This window comes from Heliconius melpomene, chromosome 3, assembly GCF_056956725.1.
Source record: "Heliconius melpomene rosina isolate 202511_hmr_F chromosome 3, ASM5695672v1, whole genome shotgun sequence".
Lineage (NCBI taxonomy): Eukaryota > Metazoa > Arthropoda > Insecta > Lepidoptera > Nymphalidae > Heliconius > Heliconius melpomene.
Window position 1 is genome coordinate 516,174 of NC_140391.1, and position 21,291 is coordinate 537,464.

At 34.1% G+C, this 21,291-nt stretch overlaps 2 protein-coding genes across 2 annotated transcripts in view; one reads left to right on the top strand and one right to left on the bottom strand.

Annotated features, from left to right (window-relative positions):
- Nucleotides 1–21,291, bottom strand: part of LOC146539751 (neuropeptide SIFamide receptor-like) — a 115,914-nt gene that overhangs the window by 48,056 nt on the left and 46,567 nt on the right. Inside the window, exon 2 of the mRNA XM_085207583.1 lies at nucleotides 18,228–18,327. Within this exon, the coding sequence (XP_085063709.1) occupies nucleotides 18,228–18,327 (100 nt within the window). The remainder of the gene's footprint in view (nucleotides 1–18,227; nucleotides 18,328–21,291) is intronic.
- LOC146539757 (uncharacterized) lies at nucleotides 4,952–5,977 on the top strand. The gene is made up of 2 exons (XM_085207697.1): nucleotides 4,952–5,047; nucleotides 5,710–5,977. Exons 1-2 carry the CDS (start codon nucleotides 5,036–5,038, stop codon nucleotides 5,932–5,934), a joined length of 237 nt encoding a protein of 78 aa, XP_085063823.1. The 5' UTR covers nucleotides 4,952–5,035; the 3' UTR covers nucleotides 5,935–5,977.

Below are 21,291 nucleotides of genomic sequence, written 5' to 3' on the forward strand. Positions count from 1 at the left end.
TATTTGTGTAATACTGTACTTTTATTTATATACAAAATGTGTATAGCATAAAAATATTTTTAAGCCTTATAATTTTAATTTGCTTCGATAGCAAGATCTTTTTATTCCTAAATATGCCATTTTCTGCGTATTTCCATTATTTCATTATTATTATAAACCTATACAATCGCCAAAAATATTTTGGCGTCACACTAGCTACTTAATGCAAATTTTTACAATTCAGAAACAATAATAAACTCTCCCCCACAGTCAATTTTACTACTTTCACGTCATACAAATATATCTTAACATTTATGAACCTTTGTGAAGAATTCCACAAATCCATCTGCATACCAGACTTCAGGTCTCACAATCCGCTTAGAAACAGCATACCGTAATTACATTTGAAGGAATCCATTAGACAGTATGTACTTTGCTAATTGTAAGAGATCAATGAACCGACGACGTCTAACAATTTATATGCATATTTCAGTTTGATTGACATTTGTAATACTAGTGCTATAGTAAGATATCTAGGTTTTACAGTACCTATATGTATATGTTATATGGAAAGTAATTGTTTTTTTTTTTAATTTGAAATATTGTTAAATATGAAACATATTGAAATTAAAAGTTAAATGTGTCTTTAAATCGGCATTCTCGTTGTGGCGCAGCACAGAGAGAACCTAGTGTCAAGGCACTCTACCCCAGCCTTTTGCTTAGTCTTCAGGGCAAAAAGTTTTCAATTACGTACTGATGAAATAAAAATAATTCGTTCTCCTAATAAAAATTAGTCCCACAACCGTCGCGTTTAAAAATTGCGGCACAACCGCTATAAAACTTATTTTAGTTTTTATTACCAACACTGCGATCAACTCAACACTTAAGCTATTTAGTTCCTCCGAGCTTTCGCCCAAAAGCTTTTAGAAATATTATATAAAACTTTGAACGTTTACAATTTGACAGATTGCTGATTGTCATGTTGACACGGCCACTGATATACTTAATGACTTATTATAAAGCTGAGCGGAGCGTGAAACCAATACCGCGGCAGTGACATCGGCTTGATAACATTATATTAGGAGCGAAATATTAAAATGTAATATAATCTGATATGCCTATATATATAGGCTACACGTTATGCATTTTAGTTAAGTTTTAATTAAAAAATATATTAGGTTAGGTACCCAGGTTCCCTCTTTCTACCCTGCTATGTGCGGGATAGTGAGAGTAGTGTTTAGAAATTCCGTACTTTACTCTTCACCTGCATTAGAGTAGTGGTCACCTGCATAGTGTTAGATTTTTTCTATTATTATTGAATATTAATATCCAAAGATCATTAGCTTATTATAATTAAGATAGATAAATGAATATAATAATTGGATCTGTCAGAGTGTCTTGAGAAAGGAAGGTAAATTGAGCGGTAATTTTGTCTGAGCCGATCAACTTTTTATATTTAATAATTAGGTAAAAGTCTTGTGGTTGATAAGAAATTTTCGAAAATTTATTTTAAAGTCTAATTATTCGTTAAACCGGCTGCGTAGTCACACACAGTAGCACATATTCTATGTATATTTTGGCACAGATACATATACTCTCTGTTAATAAATATATTATAAAACACAAATAGAGAGTATAGTATGGTAAATCTAGGCAAGATCATTGTAGTGTAGTGTTTTTAATCGTAATAATCGATGCTCCCACACACCCTTCGTTTTCTTTGTTTTTTAGCTTCGCGCTATATCCCAGTCATAACATTAAGATTTACCTATGTTCCCCCCCTCTTGTTGAATTGTTGAGACATTGAATATTAAGTGACGGAACTCAACGCTATGCCTTATCTGGCTACCAGAGCAAGTTCTATATGAAAATTATAGAAGTATAGACATAAATTTAAATATTGTTTTAATAATTTATCTATTGTCTATGAAATATATTAGTTTTGAAATATATCACTTTAATAATCACGCCATCGAACCCACTACCGTTACGTTTCCAGACGCTGTCCCACTATATAAAAATATACATTTACATATATTATTGCAATTTTCTCCGATTCTTCAAATAATTTACATTCAACCATTTGCTGGAGATGCTTACATCTAGACGCTAGTTAGTCGAGACAGCTTGATAGGATAATTTAGAGGGTTTATCTTTGTGTTTTCAAGTAAATGCCAAGTTAGCATTAGAACGGCATATCGTTATAGTGTAAAATGTGTTGATATTAATAATAAATAATCTTAGCTTTTAAGCAATAAAAGAAAAGTGGGCAGGCCACAAAAACGATGGGCAGATGACATAGTGTCCATTGCAGGGAAAAACTGGATAAGACTAGCACAGGATAGAAAAACATGGAGAAAAATGGAGGAGGCCTATACTCACCAAGAGGTTCCTATAATTTAAGCTTATATATAATTAAAATAAATAAAATAAAAAATAAATAAATAAATAAATAATAATAAAAAAAAACAAAAAAAAAAAAAGAAAAATATATTAAAAAAAGAAATACATGTATATATTTATACAATTTTCATATGTTATTATTATTAGTTTCTTTTTTCTTTTTCTTTATATATATATATATATATATATATATATATATATATAAAGAAAAAGAAAAAAGAAACTAATAATAATAACATATGAAAATTGTATTTCCAATTTAATATGTATGTAGTAAATTTTACTGTAAACTTTATTTATTTTTGTAAGATGTTTATTTTTGTGAAATGTGTAGAATTTTATGTTTATAGGAAAATATAATAAAATATTATATTATTATTAATCTTAGCTTTTTTGGTGTCACGCTGTAACCTGCACATAGCAGAGTACGCAGAGGGAACCTCGGAACCAAGCGTTAAGATACTCCGTTCCCAATTAGACACTTGTGTTCCCCACTTATACACACATATATTACTTATAACGATTTGTTTATACCATCATTAAATAATGATAAAGAAGGAAAAACATCAAAGCCGGAAGTCCTTATTATGGAACGGAAGTGGAAGTGACATCAAACACTGGCACGTCTGTGAACGGTTGAAATATTTTAATTGATTTGTTCGTGACGCTCCGCCCTCGTTCGGTTGCCATCATTATTATTGAATGACGTTTGAATTGTCGATTGTAAGTAAAAAAAAAGTTTATTCTTTATTTATACTTTTTTAAAACTGTTAATAAGTTATAGTGAGGCTTGTCTTGTGTATTATTGTTTTGTCTAAAGTGCGGCTTTTAGCTCCGTCACGCAAGATCTCAAAATGGTAGAATGTTGGGAGCGCGGTGTCTTAAACAACCAGCAAGGTAGGCAAAGATAGCCTGGAAATCTAGCGTTAAGACGCTGCGTTTCCCTTAAGACACTTTCGTTCCCCATTTTTCACCTAATTCTGGAAAAATTGCATATTGAGTGGCGAAACTCAACGCCATATCTTGCCTCGTTACCAGCTGAGTCAATTAACACTATTTTTTATTTTTTCTATAAAGCATTTTCTTTTTTTATAATACAAAAATAACAATAAGTTAAAGTAAAACCTCAACGAAGGTAATCGCAGCTGTTCGTATCGGTATCAATTAGTTCTCAATGAGCATCAGATCGGACTTAGTTGTCTCATTCAACTTCTTATACAGCGTGTTCGTTTTTAATAATCATAGACAATTTAAAACATGTTATAATTATATTAGCTTTAGCCTGTGGCTTCGTTTTGCGCATGTTAAAATCGAAATAACTAAGGGCTCTGGATGTCATGTATGTTCCTGAAGAATCCTGATCGACGGTACTTCGAAACACGATTAACAAGATGCAGTGTAGTCAATAGCTTTAATAGGCAAGTAGGCGATCCAACACAAGAATAATTTTTCAATTTCGACTATAAACTTAGCAGGATTTTAAGATACACATGTAAAGGCTTAGTTGAATTTAACTTTTTTTAAGTATTCGAGTCTAGCGATGTGTTGTAATTTCATTTTTCATTTTTTAATTTTTCTTTCCATAAAAAATCGTTTAATTAATGTGCAGGGTAGGCAGGGGGAACCAGGAAACCTAGTGTTCGTCATTAAGACACTTCCGTTCCCCACTTTCCGGCAAATTCTCTAGGCATTGCGTTTTGAGTAGCGCAACTTACCGCCGAACTGGCCTCGTTACTAGAGCAAGGAAATGAGAATTTCATTTCATTTCCTTGAGTGGGATTCAAACCCAAAACCTGCCGCCTTTACAGTCGCATGTTTGTACCCCTGCGCTATGACTTGCCTCAAAAAAGGTACTTTTTATTTTAAACTAAAACAAATACAAAATATTTTGTTTCAAGAATACTATTCTGTTTCAAGAATACTATTCTGTTTCTTCACTTTGTGGTTTCAAAGAAACTCTTCATAAAGATACCAAATAGCGAGCGACTTTGACGATACATTCTCTACACCTTTAGAATTTTTGAAAGATTAGAATATGTGAACCTATTTTTAAGTTGAAAAGTGTCTATCTGTAAAAACGACCATTGTGTGCCTCATTTTGTTTCACATACATAGGAGGGGAGGCAGGGGGAACATAGTGTTAAAACATTCCGTTTCCTATCCACCGCACAATCAAAACATAAAAAAAACTTATATTATATGCTAAGTGACGGAACTCAAGCTTTCTCTTGTTTGCTTGCATTACTACATCACAAAAAAATTAATACAACTTATCATCCAGAGATGAGAATCGAATCAGTTCTTCTACCACCATCATCACAGTGGAAGGCCTCGATTCTTCAATGGTGTATTCTACAATTATTTACATGAAGCTAAGCAATGCCGTGTAAGGGGGAGAAAAAACAGGTCAGTCGAAAAATATACATCTCTAAATAATTAAACAAATTAAATTTAATAGTAAAAGTAGCATCCTGTACAGTATTTTCAGTCTGACACTCAGGTTGCATATTGCCTAACAACGGCGTAAAGGATTCATTACAAGTAGGTATTTAGCCTAGAGACTACAGCCTAGGACCTATAAAAGGGCTGTATTCTATACTCATTCACAGACCATTCACTTCGTTCATCGAAACAGTACTTTATACAATTTAAAATGATTAAGTTGGTAAGTTTGTTATATTATTTTATTAATGTTTCTATTTTTTTATAATATCTATTGTTTAAATGTAATTTTATTCTGTTACGTGGATCATATAGAGTAGCTTAGGAGTAGACACTCTAAAGAACTCTTAAAAAAATCCTTTTTTTTATAAATAAAGGGTGCAAAGTATTGAAATCGTGGCGCAGGGTCAAAAAGCGTGGCTGTAAACGTGACAGGTTGTGGTTTCGATTCCCACTCGAGGAAAAGAAATATTTTATATTTCCCACTCAACACGCTATGCCTCCCGAATTCGGTGGAACGGAGTGTCTTAGCCCTACAGCAGGGGAGGGGACTCTGCCTACCCTGCTGTGTGCAAAATACAGCGTGACATAAAAAAAAGTTTGTAAACATTTATTAAAAAACGGGCAGTAATCAAGTATTTAGATACTTTGTCCGATACCTCCTACCAAATTCTCGTGTGGCGGAACACAACGCCGTGATTTTTCCCATTATCAAGACGAGAAAATGAAAATATTAAATATTTCATTCCTCAGAGTAGTATTCGTACCGAAAACCGTCGCGTATACATCAGCACGCGATCCCCTGCGCTATGACGATGGCCTCATATGTATTTATTTTTTATTTAAAAAATATATATATTCTTATCATCATTAATAATTTTACAGGCAGTCTTCCTCGCTATCATCGTTGTCGCGTACGGCGGCGTTATCGCGCCCATCGTGCCTGCACACCACGTGGTTGCCCACTCTGTGGTTGCACACCCAGTGGTTGCCCATCCCGTGGTCGCCCACCATTCAGCCCACGCGGTTGTCCACCACCCAGTAGTGGTCAAACACCCTGTAGTCCCCATAGTTAAGCACGCCCCCCTTATCGCAGTACATCATCACTAATTTATTACTATTTATTTAAATAAATGAAAGTTTTTTATTGAAATTTTGTATGTATGTATTTTTTATTACCCAACTAGCGTGATCGGGTGTAAATATGATATTTCGTTTGAAATTTATGACCTAGAAAGATATAGAAAGACATTGAGACAGGTATTGGTGGTTTTCTAGGTTAGTTTATTTTAAAGATGTTGTTTTTTGTCTATGTCTATAACGGTAATTTTGACTTTGGACGACCGTGAAGTATAATTTTGTTTATACAAACATTTGAAATATAAATAATTTAACACGTCTAATTAGAATCAGTAAGGCCTAAGTAGCACAGCGTCTAATTGTGAACGTGAAGGTGAAGGGTTCGATTCTCACACGCGAAATGAATTATTTTATATCTTTGCAGTGCTAACAAGACAAAGCGCGGCCTTAAGTCCCTCCGCTCAGCATGCAATATGTGAAAAATTATGCGGAAAAAGGAGAATTTAGTGCGTTAACTCTAGTTTCCCTCTGCCTACCTCGCTATATGCGAGATACAGAGTAATGCATAAACGACAAAAAAAAGTGTTTTTTTTTTTACTCCTAGCTATAACTGACATATTAATAGATAATCTATTTAGATGATATATTACTACACACATTAGGAGACGTTCGTTTTTCACCGCCATTTCATATTCCAAGCATAAATAATCTAATGTCGGCGACATTATGTTTATATTTAACGTCTGTATTTAGTTGGCATGACTGTCTGTAATAGTCCTGAGTTTAAATCCCGTGATATGAAACTAGTGTAGGCTATGGGGCCTATAGGAACCCTATATATGACTTAGGTCATCATAAACCAGACATAGGCTTCCTATTGTTTTCACTTTCTCTATTGGTAAAATCATTCTTTAGGAACAGAGCAAGGTTAAAAGTAACGCGCTAATCTGGCTGGACCACATTATATGTCCCAAATAATCGATACGAGGCTAGTCACGACGAAGGGACACAAGCGTGTCACTGTAAATGCGACAGGTTGCGGATTCAATTCCAACATTTCATTTTATTATAAAAAAAAGGAAAAGCGTCGCGTTGACTTCCGACATTTTAACACTAAATTCCCAGGTTCCCTCTGCCTACCCTGATAAGTGTGTACAAAAAAGGGAACAGAGAGCTTTTATACTAGGTTCCTTCCACCCACCCTGGTATCGAAAAAAGCGTAACACAAATAATTTAAGCATACACAAAAGACTCCACTTCAATTTGGTTACACTGTGAACCAGTTCTAACTTTCTATTACTAAAACATACGTACTAATTCGGAAAATCTTTATAGCTCAGGTTTGGTTTGTCTACATGAGTTGAGACGATTTAAAAGAAATAAAAATAAGATAACAACTAAAGATTGTATATTCTATACTCCTTGAAGTAACCTTGGGGTAAAAGAAAACTGGTGAATTTCAAGTATAGTAAAATTGATAGATCTAATAATTCCTTGAAACAAATACATTTTATTTGTCTTCAAGTTTTGCTGTAGAATATTACATTTATACCTGTCTTGCTTTATTTTAGTGAATTTTATGATTTTTTAATTTTAATATCATTTTTATTAATAAAATAGCTTCAGGGTATGTTCGCCAGCAGCGTAGACAGATAGAGCCTAGTGCTAAGACACTCTATTCTCTACACTCCACCCACATTTGTCTTGTAAAGTTGGAATTGTACCCACAATGTCAATTGTTTTCGCCAAATGCTACATCGTGATAAAATAGTAAACTTAATAATAAAAATGTCCATCACACACAAAAACATCGATAAGTCAAGGCCAAACCAAATATATAGTGGAGTTATTTCTTCTTTTCTCACCGAAAAAGGCTGCCATTAGGAGGAGCAAAGTGTTTGCGTATGGAAATTGGAAAGCCATTCGAATTTATTTGGGTCATAGGATGTGGTACACTAAAACGAGGAAACGGACTTTTATTGTGTTTTTTGTGTTCGTTCTCTTTATATTTTATTTCAACATAACAATCAAATCACAAGATAGTTCAGGAAAAAATATACTATTTGACAAAATTTATAATTAATCATTTATGTCTATATAAACTAAACTCTACCGCTACTGCGTGACTGACAGAAAACGTACAGACGAAATTACTGCACATTGAAAGTTGAAATTTGGCATGTAGATAGGAGTATATAAAAGCAAAAAAAAGAGGATTTCTGGAGGTTCCTACGGCGAAAAGTTCGGCGGTTCCTACTAGCGGGGAAATTACAGGATATTTAGGATGAAATAAAATTTACGCGTCATTTGGGCGTATGACGATTAAAATCCGTCTTTGGCGTTTAATCAATTAAGCTATACGTTGTTATTAAGCCATTTAAAAAAGGGTTTGATTACCGCTCAGGCAAACGGTTTATTTTGAATATGACAAAACTATGCGTGGCGTTGGTGTCCGCCAATTAACGAGTAATGTCTCGGAAATGAGACAGTGCGTGAGGTACAGAGTGTCTTAGCACAACGTTCTCTTTGCCCACTCTTCTAAGTTCGGGAAACTGAGTGAAGTTAGAAAAAAGTCACCAACAAACTATAGAAAAGACAAATTTCAATTTAGATTACTCGGTAGTGAATAATATAATAAAATTTAAAGCTAAAATTACAAACTGAGAACGATTTAATTACATACGCGATGAGAATATTTACAGTTGACTTTATATACAAATACATATATACATTCATATATATATACTGCGATGTACACGACGAATTTCAATTACTGCAACATTTCAAGAGGACTTTAAAACCACTCTATTTACATTTTTGCTAGTAAAAATAACTAAAAGCATAAAATCTTTTTCAGCGAACCGCACAAAATAACAAGCGGTTGGGAGATTTTTTTTTCGGTAATTCAAACTCTACTTTTTTTCACTATGTAGCTCTATCACGCTGTAAGAAAAACAGCTTCACGCTGTATCTCGCACATAGACGGGTAGGCAGATGAAACCTAGTGTTAAGGCACTTTATTCTCCACGCAAAGCCTAACTTTGAACATATTATGTGTATGACTGGTTGACGGCTCAACGCCACTATAAGTCTTATTGTCAGAGCGAGAAAATTAAAGTAAAATAGTGAAATATTCCCTTCAAAAGGAATTGAATTCACAACCCATTATGTTTACGATCAATTGCTGTGCCGTTGTACCATATTGTACATAAAACATCAAAATGATAAAAGAAAGATAAAATGATCAGAAACACAAAGTGTCTGTGTCTCATGAAAGTATTAAAAAATGAAAGCTAACTTGTTTTATGCAACATTGCTATTTTTTTTACTCAGTTTTTTTACTTTTTATGCTAATTTAATAGAAATCAAGAAATAGAATAGTTCCGCTCATTTTGGAAATATTAAATATGAGAACTCAGAAGAGCACAAAAATGTTACTCTGTTGAGTTCTCTGTCTCCTATTTCTCTATATACTAAATAGCCACACCCATGAAAACCCAGAAACTAATAATATATAAATTTAAATAGTCTTTCTTCTGGAATCTAACCCACGGATATTAAAAATAAAACCAGAGAGCCTTTTTAACTAACTCGCTATTTTAATGTTGTCTGTAAAACCTCATAAGAGTTCATCAACTTCGTACACAAAGTTGTAATTTGCTTTCTTTTCTTTTAATGAAATTATTAATAATAATAGAAAAATCATATAAAGAAAACAGTATGAAAAAAGTTTCATATTAAATAATTAAAGGGAGAACAAATCCCGAACATCGTAAAGTAAGAGTCACAAATGTAATGAAAATCTCACAACGTGATGTGAATTAATGTTTCACGAGAGTCATTCAGTCTGAAAAGTGCAATAGCTCTACTATATATAGGTACCATACTGGATGTCATATTTTAGAGAGATATTTATTAATTAGAGTATTTTTTTGTAGAATATTACTATTGGCACGCAATACCCCCAGAGCACGAACGAGGAATTGATTTTTTTTAATAGGAATGAAGTATCTTAACAATAGGTTCCCACCTGGGAACCCCCATCCCAAGCTATATGTGGGATGCAGAGTGTAGCTAAAAGAAAGAATCTTTCGTATGTACTCCCATGTGATAATCGAAACTGCAACTGTCGCGACAGACAGTGGTTTTCTATAAATAATTTTCCAAATTATGATCTTTTTCTTTCATCTTTTTTTTATTGAAATGCTAAAATAGATATTATATTCAGCCTTGACGAATTTAAACATCATTAAATGCCAATATTATTATCATCTACCTAAAAGTAAATGTTCACGCACCGCTGTGTCATTTCTCTATAAAATTAATATATTTCTGTCATGCAAGACCTTGATCGCATTATGGGCCTTATTATGATTGAAATCATGGGTCAAGGAAGGTACGGGACCTTGAGTTATGGGGTTTGTACCAAAATTTGCAAGATTCCTCGGCCAGCATAATAAATATTGGGACCGTTGTGATGGAGTGGGATATATTTTGACTAAAACGCGACGGTCGTGGACTCGATTTCCACTTCTTAGGGTAAATAATTTTCATTACCTAGCTTTGGTAACACAGCAAAGCACGGCGTTGAGATCCGCCATTCAAAACGCATTGTTTCGAAGATTCTATTACAATGTCTGCCACGTGATGGAAACAGCATGGAGCTTTTTTTTTCATCATATGTAGAGACTGATAATAAGAGTCAAATTTTGTTTACATTGAATATAAGGTATAGTTTTATATACCATTTTGTGCATAAATCAAATTATTTAGTGAAATTGAAATCTGAGTAATACATTATTACGTTATTTTTATCTCGAATAATGTCAGAGAGGGGTGAATAGAAGCAAGGAATATAATCAATAGTCACATTATCAAAGGGAATAATGTTTAAAATAGATACGATAAGAATAGATTTTAGCATTGATAGAATATACATACTAAACATCCCTAGTAAAAAGTACTCGTTTATAAAAATTAAAACAACCATACAAAAAACAACAAAAAAAGGTTTTTTTTTATTTTTTTATAAGTTCACAATATATCCAGTATACCAGGCAGGCGGAGCGTACCTAGTGCTATGATACTATATTCCCTATCTTTAGCCCAATTTTTAAAATGACGTGTTAAATGTTACTGGACCGAGGAAATAAAAAAATACACTCCCTAAAGAAAGAATCGAACCCAAACCTCTCGTGTTTGACAGCCACTTACTGCCCAAAAAATTTATATAACATGAAGCTACCTTATAATATAATATTCATTCCCAAACGAGTTTACACGCTATAAGATCCACACAAACAAAGTACCTCTCCAATTAACGCGTCCCCAGAGTGCATTTGAGGTGGAGCCAAAAATTACTGTATATATATATATACATACATATATACTATATATGTAGGTCAAGATCGCGTTAGTTAGTCCCTTAAAACTAATTACTAGAGGTATATTTTGTAATATTTTTTTTTTCTGTTAAAACCTAATCAAAATAAGCTTCACGCTGTATCCTGCAAAAAACTAATATTTCTGTGATATTTTTTAAGTCTTAGTTTAAAGGAATGCAAAGATTTATTAAAACGTATAACATTTTGAATATAAAGGGGCTCGAACCCGCGACTATTGGCAAACGTCTAATATATATATGTAGAAGGAAGAGATTAGAACAGATATTATATTGTCTTAGATGTTTAATGATTAGCTTTAATATCATCTGTAGCAACTGTTTATAATATGACTGGCTGTGTTCATGTAAAAAATGACAATGTGTCAACACAGTTGTATAGCTTCAGAGGAAGTGATCGAAAAGACACTAATTATTGATTATTGTAGAATTACGATTGGCTGACTTATATTAAAGAGACTCCTATTTGACTTTTATTAGACCAGTGAGGTAATTTGACCAATAACGCGGAGGCTTATGCCTTGAGTAGAGTCGTGACGTGTGAGGGTGAAGTTCGATTTTAAAATAAGGAGGAAGTTGACGATCGTGGAATGGTGTAGTTTTCTTATGTTTTGACGATCGTAGAATGATTCAGTCTTCTGATGTTTGGGAGAAAGGAAGGACTAGTGACGAATGTCACGAATCTGCTGCGTTATTCCTGCTTGCATTAACCCACAGTGGAGCCCACAGGTCCAATAAGAGTCATTTGCGAGCAATCTCCTACATCAGAAGTGGGATCGATGCAGGCGAAGAATAACATTAAAGTACAGAGAGATAAAATCGACGGAAGGCGTGCCTTATTGGGAGCTCAACAAAACTACATGTGCCTCCTCGTGGAAACATTACGCCGTCCGCCTCCCCAGAACGCTGCCAAGCAGATCGTGATCGTGGTGTTTGAATTCTACCCAGAAGATGCAAAAACAGATGCTCGAGCGTGGCTAACAACTGTGACCATGTATTTAGTGGATCGAGAATGTCAGGGGAGTAATCTTATCCTTATACTTAGTAAAGCTTTGAAGGGTTTTGCTGCTATTTGGCTTTTTCATATTGCTTTTCTAATATAAAGTACGTGCAATTTAAAGATTTTGTTTTCTGTCGCACCGCGACGCTGCAAATACAAACGCAGTGACTATTTTAAAATAAAATATTTATCAGTAAACCCCGAGAAGGAGACTATCTGGCCGCATAGTCAAATAGAATATTTACTTCTCTTATGTTACGTTGTAATGATTTAGATAAAGAGGACATAGCAGTGGCGATGATCGTCGCACATATTTAACAAATTAAATTACGATTTCAATGTAATATTTTCAGAAGAAATAAATACTCGTTGCAAAATGATGACATTACAACCATGACAAAAGCTAATGACATTTTTATTACAATAAACGTAGTTTCCAAGAATGTAAAACGAATAATAATAATAATATTACTACAGGTACAATCCCATGTCTGTTCTTGAAAATAGCTGTGCTTTGCTCTACTGGGATCGGTCTATTATTACTGACAGGTATATTGTTGCCAATAGACCTGATATAGTACTAGTAGACCGAGCGGCGCGCCGCGCAGTGATTGTTGACGTTACTATCCCACATGATGAAAATTTCGTGAAGGCCGAAAAAGAAAAACAATCTAAATATTTGGACCTAGCCCATGAGATTACCGCCATGTGGGATGTCAATGCGACTATCATAGTGCCGATAGTGGTTTCGGTTAACGGTTTAATAGCGAAAAGCCTCGACCAACACCTTAAGAGGCTATCGCTTAGCTGTTGGATCAAGAACCGGATACAGAAGGCAGTATTACTTGAGACGGCGCGTATTGTGCGGCGGTTCCTCTCTCTGGAGCCCTAGTCACCGATGGCTTGGACCCTTGTCCCGCCCTCGGAAGTGTGGTTTTTTATATTTTTAAATGTATCTTTTTTATAATAATTTATATTTAAAAATGTAAAATTGATTCGCTTATTTAATAAAAGTATATTCTGTTTTATAATATAAAGGATACCTAGATTATGTAAAATTTTAGTTAAATGTTATAAATGTGACAAGTGTTGCAGTGACAAATCATTTGAATGTTTCAGCCAAAAGCCCAAATAAGATAATTTCTACTTCCAATCGCTCCGACTTCACGGCAAGACCTCCTAACTCGTGCTTTAAGTGTGGTGTTGAAGGCTACGTGGTGTCGTGGTGCTCTAACACTCAACGAGCTGCCGGAAATAATTCGACACCTACCGCTATACTAAAGAGAGTGGACGTATGCGATATTACATCTGTAACTTTGTACAATTTGGTGAGCAGTTTTCATTTTGTTGTGATTCCGGTGCTGTTTGTTCTCTTATTAAAGAAGGTATTGCTCTGCAAAATTTCTTATAATTTGCAACATACCCCTGTCACTTTAATGGGTATTAGTTAACCTAGTATATTGTGCTAGTTACAAATTTCACTTAATGTCATTATAACGGGTCTGACGTAATTGAGGCCGTAGTGGCTCAGTGGCACAAGGGTGTGACTGTAATGCAACGGTTGTGGGTTCGATTCCCACTCGAGGAAGTGAAATATTTATTTACGTTTGTTTCCATTTTCTTCGCTGTGGTGTCGAGGCGAAGCGCGGTGTTGAGTTCTGCCACTCATCACACAATGCCTTCGGAATACGGCACAAAGTGGGGAAGGGAGTGTCTTAACACTGGGTTCCCTCTGCCTATTTTGTTGTGTGCGGGATGAAGCACAAAGCTGATTAATAAATAGATTATGAAATATTTGTTAGATTGGTAGAGTTGTTATAAATTTTGATAATTTAGATATGGAAGTTCAAGATAATTATAACTTACTGAATCTTTTACATTATTTTGATGTATCGTTCGTAGTAGATACTCTTATTAACAGAAGAAAGACAGATGAATTAGATGAATTAGAAATAAGACTAGTAACCCCTTATAAAGCTGTACGGCGTTGGCCTTAGGTATCATCTTAGTTCCGACAATAGCTATATAGTGCGTAAAAAAAAACACGATGGATCAGATAGAATGTGTATAGACGACTATCGAGAGTTAAACTCGAATGCAGTTCCTGGCCGTTATCCGTAACACTTATTTGTGATAAAATTAAAATTCGATAGAAAAGATCGGGTTCTTAACGCTAGATGCTCCTTATGAATTTAGGGCTATACCTTTCGGTTTACGTAATGCTCTTGCCGTCGAGACGTCGTATCATACAGTTACATAGTGTTCATGATTGGACGTGTTAATTTGTTGGTAAATGCAATATGATAGAAATATTATAGGTGGTATGCGGGTGAAGCCGCGAGTGGGTCAATTTGAATAAAATGATTTGGATTTGAATTTATTGTTTATATGGATGACTTAATTAACTTATTAAAGTATCTGTAAACAAATTCTAACAGTGCTTATCACACTGTTTAGGAATATTTGGAGGATAAACATGTATAGAATTGATGTGTATTGGAAGTGTTAATTATTTATTTTAATACTTTATTACACTATAATTCAAATTAATTAACTAAAACACAAACACGAAACACAACACGAAACTCAAACATAAATTAACTTAAACATAAAAAGAACAAAAAAAAAAAAGAAACAAATGAAAAATGGTGTAAAGGCGGCCTTATCACCCACAGGTGATCTCTACCAGGCAACCTTTAACTATGCATTGATGTCATGTAGGATAGCAGCCAGCTGATATAATAATTAAATTATACCATTGATTCCGCAAAGAGCAACTGTTGAGTTTCTTTCTGGCTCTTCTCAGCAGAACTGCTTCCTGAACTGGTGGTAGCTTTTTGCTTTTGTTCATTCGACGATTCAAAAGTGCTTATATAATTTAGAATTTCTGTTTGAATAAAGAATATTTTGAATTTGAATTATCCTAGAAGCTAATATAGAATAGGATATGGAGAGACTGTGGGAGTATTAAAGATTATTTCTTTTAGATGTTCTTAATTTAAAAAGGGGAACCGTTTTCTTAAAAGTGAACTACAATATTTATGATATGAGGTATTAGAGGATGTAATGTCCTTGAGGGATCGCGCTGGATGGTTCTGCGTCCTCTCAGATAGTTGTTTGGTTGGGGATGTTCTCGAGATTAGAGATTATTTTCAATATAGACAGCAAAATGGCACACGTTAACCTTTCTTTTATAAAAAAAAAAATAAGGCAAAAGTGACATCGTTTTCCGTTAGTGACTATGTTTTAGTAGATCATAACGAAATCAAATCAAACCAGATAGATCCTAAACTTATTTGTGAGGCAAGTTGGCTTAGAGAATTGAGAACAGGCGAGTTGGCCTGGAGAATTGAGATAGAGGCGAGTTGGCCTAGAGAATTGTAATATGAGGCGAGTTGGCCTGGAGAGTTGTAATATGAGGCGAGTTGGCCGTTTGGATAATCGAGTTGCGTAGGGTATGGCCTGGTGGCCTGCAGAATTATCTAGTGGCGAGGTGGCCCGATGATAATTGAGTGATGGTAGGGAGGCCTGCAGAATTCTCTATAGCGAGGTGGCCTTTATGTAATTAAAATAATAGAGAGATTAAAATAAAGAGAGCTCGAGGGAGTATGAGCATTTTTGTGCATGCGCGTGTAGAAATTTATTTTTGGTTTGATTTCGGATTTGATTTAAGCCCTTTAGTGTTTAAAAAAAATGTTTAAGACATTAAAGTAGTAAATGGTAGCATTAATTCAAGAATATTATGCGAGGTTAAAGAATTTGTTTGAAAGCTGGAATTACAAACGAAATGTCAGGATTGGCCGAACATTTTACATACACTAATCTTTTTTTTTACAGAGAACAATGACGAGCTTACAATATCACGCGAGGGCGCGTGAAGCGTCAGGAGGGCCGTGTAAAAGGAAGAGATTAGAACAGATATTATATTGTCTTAGATGTTTAATGATTAGCTTTAATATCATCTGTAGCAACTGTTTATAATATGACTGGCTGTGTTCATGTAAAAAATGACAATGTGTCAACACAGTTGTATAGCTTCAGAGGAAGTGATCGAAAAGACACTAATTATTGATTATTGTAGAATTACGATTGGCTGACTTATATTAAAGAGACTCCTATTTGACTTTTATTAGACCAGTGAGGTAATTTGACCAATAACGCGGAGGCTTATGCCTTGAGTAGAGTCGTGACGTGTGAGGGTGAAGTTCGATTTTAAAATAAGGAGGAAGTTGACGATCGTGGAATGGTGTAGTTTTCTTATGTTTTGACGATCGTAGAATGATTCAGTCTTCTGATGTTTGGGAGAAAGGAAGGACTAGTGACGAATGTCACGAATCTGCTGCGTTATTCCTGCTACTGCTACTGCTGATGTCTACCGATGATAGCTCAATAAAGATTATTCATTAGAATTTGACATTTACTTTTTTATTATTTATTTTACTTGATACAGACTATAATAATACTGATAATGTACATTATAGCTCAGTGTTTGACCGAACACGATGGTAGTCAGTTCAAATATAACTCCTGTATTTTAATTTTGTATATTAGATCTCCACTCGGAAATATGAATTATTTAATTTACCGGCTCTGGTAAACAAAATAAGACTCACAAACACACAGCGAATTTCGACGGAAAACGGAGAGTCTACTCAGTTATAAAAAATGTAATGCTATATTCCGCTGATATCAGGTTAGGTAGAAGGAACATGTTAACCTAGTGTTATAATAGCAATTTTAAAAATGAGGCAATTTAAATGAAGTCACATTACTTGTAGAACTTCTTGATCCTGCTCCCTGCATATGCAGGGCAGGCAATGGTTAATACATTCCGTTCCCCAATTTCGTAAAAGCGTAAAGCTAGAGTAGATTATATAACTGTTTCTTAACTATTTTATGTATGAATCGAATTTAGCATACCGGGGATTTCTAAAATACTTCCCAATTACTCTCTAACTACACATACAAAAACTATTTATCCAAAATAACCTAAATAAAGTCTATTCCAAAACTTTCATCTAATAAAAACCAATCAGCGAGAACATCAGATGTGAATAAAAACCTCAATTAATTTAAGGATCGTTGAGCGTTTGGATCTCCGAAGTAAAGTAGAGTCGAAACCACCGGGACTCTATGTGGGTCAAGTTCAAATTGGGTCGGCAAAGGTTAATATGTTCGGGCTATATTATCTTGTATGCCTTTTTTCTCCTCTTTTCCCTAATACACTGTTATACAATATGTTTCTGAGATAAGTGATATCAGATATAAGATATATATATGTAGTTCTTTTGTTGTCAGTAATCAGAATAATAGATGTAATACCGCTTCTGTCGTGGTGCAGCTGTAACGCGATGGTTGTGAGTTCGTTAACACTTTATGCGGGATAAAGCATGAAGCTGAAAAAATATGTAATACTAACTGGGAAATAGATAAGGGTTGTGACATATGACACATGGCACAGATCATGTGTCATATGACACATGGCACAGATCATGTGTCATATGTCAAGTGTCATATCAAACCATTAAATCGTTCAACCAAACAAACTCTCCTCATTAATGATATAGGTATAGATAATGTATGAAAGTTCAGATTGATAGTGTGAAACAAGTGTAATAGGGAAATCAATTATACGGATGGTAAAAAAAACATTACACGTAAAATTTTATTGTATAGTATTTGCGTTAAATAGAAAATTTTATATGATTCTCCATTAGTTGCGAATAATATTATTAAGGCGTATATTTAAAAAGGTAACCTTTGAAGAGTTTTCCTTTTTAGATCCTTCTTTCCTATAATCAGAACTTTACAATTGGGCCTAAATTTCATATAATTCATAACGTTGTTAAAAGTTACACAGTGATAAGTCAATTAAAGAAAACCATGTCAAAGATAAAGTAAATATAATAAACGTTCACTCACCGATCTAAAGAAACGGCAACCAAGCTGTAAACTGAGGCTGCGACAGACAGTCCCTGCACGTACGGGACGGTTTTGCACATTAACCAGCCGAGCACCCACGCTGAAAAGATAACATTGTGTTAGAATATATAAATAGTAGAATACGCGATAGATTGTGGGTTCGATTCCCTCTTGAGAAAATGAAATATTTTGTATTTTTATTTCCTCTCTCTGATTACTAGGGAAAGCGCAGCGTTAAGTTCCACCGCTCAACTCGCAATGCCTCCAGAATTTGATGAAAGTGGAGTGTCTTAAAACTAGGTTGCCAGGTTCTCTATGTACTCTGCTATATGCGTGAAGCTATAAAAACATTACATTTTATATTGTGTTTAAATATTGAATTTAAATAATATTTAAATACCAAAAATAAAAGTTATAAATGAAATCAAAAGTAAATTCGCTTTCCAGCCTTACCAACGTTAGAATAATAATTAATTTCAATTCACAAAAAGTGTATTAGCAAGCTTCAAATCACATTTAAATATCAGGTTTAAAAAGCCATTTTATCTTAACGTTTTATAAACTTTGAAATTTATACAGATTTAAAAATAATAACTTCAGAATTTTGTTTTTGCTTAGAAAATTAAAAAAGGCTGTATCATGGTATAGTTTTTCGTTCTACATATTAATATAGTTATGAAAATTAATATAAGTAATGGGAATCGATTATAATACAAAAGGCCAGGCGTGGCACAGGCGTGCTGACAGCCTATAGATTTGATTCCCACTCGAGGAAATTAAATATGAGTATATATAATGTGATTTATATCAGTGTTGGGCGATTCGAATAAAGTAACTAAATTTGTTTCTTTGTATATACTCGTAGGAGTCCATATTATAATAAATATTATTAAAAACACAATTACAATATTATGTAAAAATGTTGCAAGTTACCTGTAAATAAGAGAAGCGACAAAGAAAGTTAATCCGTTTCTCTCTTGTATCTATTATTTTTATCCAATTTACTTTGGTTTATAGTTATTATCTCACATTGCTTTCATCTTCACATGTATTCCGTTATTTATTCCTTCGACGTGGCTGTCAATTAATTATAGACATCCGACGGGTGTCATAAATAATATACGCATACTTAAAGAGAGTAAATTCTCTTTAGATGTATAATTTTTTTTAGACTTTAGATGTATGTATAAAAAAAAATTCTGAGAAGTAAAGCGTACTACACTGTTCAAGAATACTTAGAGGACAAACATGTATGGAATTAATGTCTATTGAATGTAATGCAGGATAGCTGCCAGCAAATGTAAGATTAGATTGTACCATTTGTGATTTTGAAAAGAGCAACTCTTGAGTTTCTTGCCGGCTCTTCTCAGCAGAACTGCCTTCCGAACCGGTGGTAGCTTTTTGTTCATATGTTCATTCGGCGATTCAAAAGTGCTTATTATAAGTTTATTTGAATAAAGAATATTTTGAATTTGAATTTTGAATTTTTAATATTTTCGTTTCCTGGGTCTGATAACGAGGCAAAAGAGCGGGGAGAGTTCCATCAGCTTCATTCAACACGCAATGAGACGAGAACTCAGTGAAAAGTGTGAATCTTAAATGTCTTAAAGGGAACGGAGTGTCTTAACACTAAATTCCCAGGCAACCTTCACCTACCCTATTATGTGGGGATGCAGCTAGAAACTCTATCTTATAATATTAAAGAAATTGTAACCTAAGCTCTCCCGTCAGCTATACAAGAGCATATAGCACTCCACCATGTCAAATGAATCATAAAATCCTACAAAAAGATCGGCGAGCCTCCGCCTTAGCAACAGGTTGAGGCTAAATCAATATTTACACCATGCACCTCAAACTAGGTCAGGTCACTGTACCTGCGGACCTTCAGCTATGCACTCTTGCCTCTCCCTCTCACCGTACGAACAGCCTATGTTACCATCCCTCTCGCACTTAACCTTGTCCTGGTATCAAACTCATTATAATACAAAAGTCGGAAATGACAGAGCTGTACACAATTAAAAATGAACTCTACATATCGTGGATTAAAGTCGTTATTGCTTTGTTGAGAAACAAGGAAGTTGCATCGTCTTATCGATTCAGATGTTTTGTAAGAAACTGATTTTACATTAATAAGAGTGTTTTAGATCCATATTGTGGCTCCTTGACCTGTATGGAAATATAATTATTATTGAATAATATCGGTACGGATTTTTTTATTTGAACTTTCTCATAGACAATGTATCTTATAAATGGTATATCGGTACTATCATAATTATATAATTAAAATATTATATATGATGAAAACATTACGAAAGTTCTTATAATTTTTTTTAAAGGAAGATAACTACATAAAGAAAAATGTTTTGTTCAATTAATCTCATGATTAGATCATCGAATGTCATCCATATCATCCTCTTAGAAATTCTTTTAAAATTAACACGACTTATATTATATAAAAAAAATGGCACGGAATCAAGTCAGTCACTGTAGAGAAGCACTAAATAAGAATTTCTCAAAATTGCACTTGTCAAAATCCACAAAAACAAAGTAAAGGGATAAAACTAGTATCATATATGTACGTTCATATACTAACTTTAATCCTTAGCTCTACAATCTGCCTGCCAATGTTTATTCTGGACTACAACTTTGTAAGTTACGAAGTGAATAATTATGTTAATAATAAATAAGCAAATGTGGTTTCTAGTTGGGTTTAAGTTAGCGAGCTTTATTTACGGGACGAGCGTGGAAATGTAAACGAGACAAATTATATGGAAATATTATTAATAAATATTATATGGAACCTTGTTGAGGTTATTTAAAGTAATTCGAAAAATCTATTCAAAATATGAGGTTGATTAGCATAATATGATAGCATTATAGCAGAGGGAATCTAACCTAGTGTTAAAACACTCCGCTCCTTGTAGGCGTTGCATGTTGAGTGCCGGAACTCAACGCTGTGCTTTGCCTCGTTACTAGAGAGAGGAAAAAAAATCTAAGATTTCATTTCCTCGAGTGTGTTATTTGCTTATTTATTTGAGCTATATAAGTTCCATAAATAGAATGA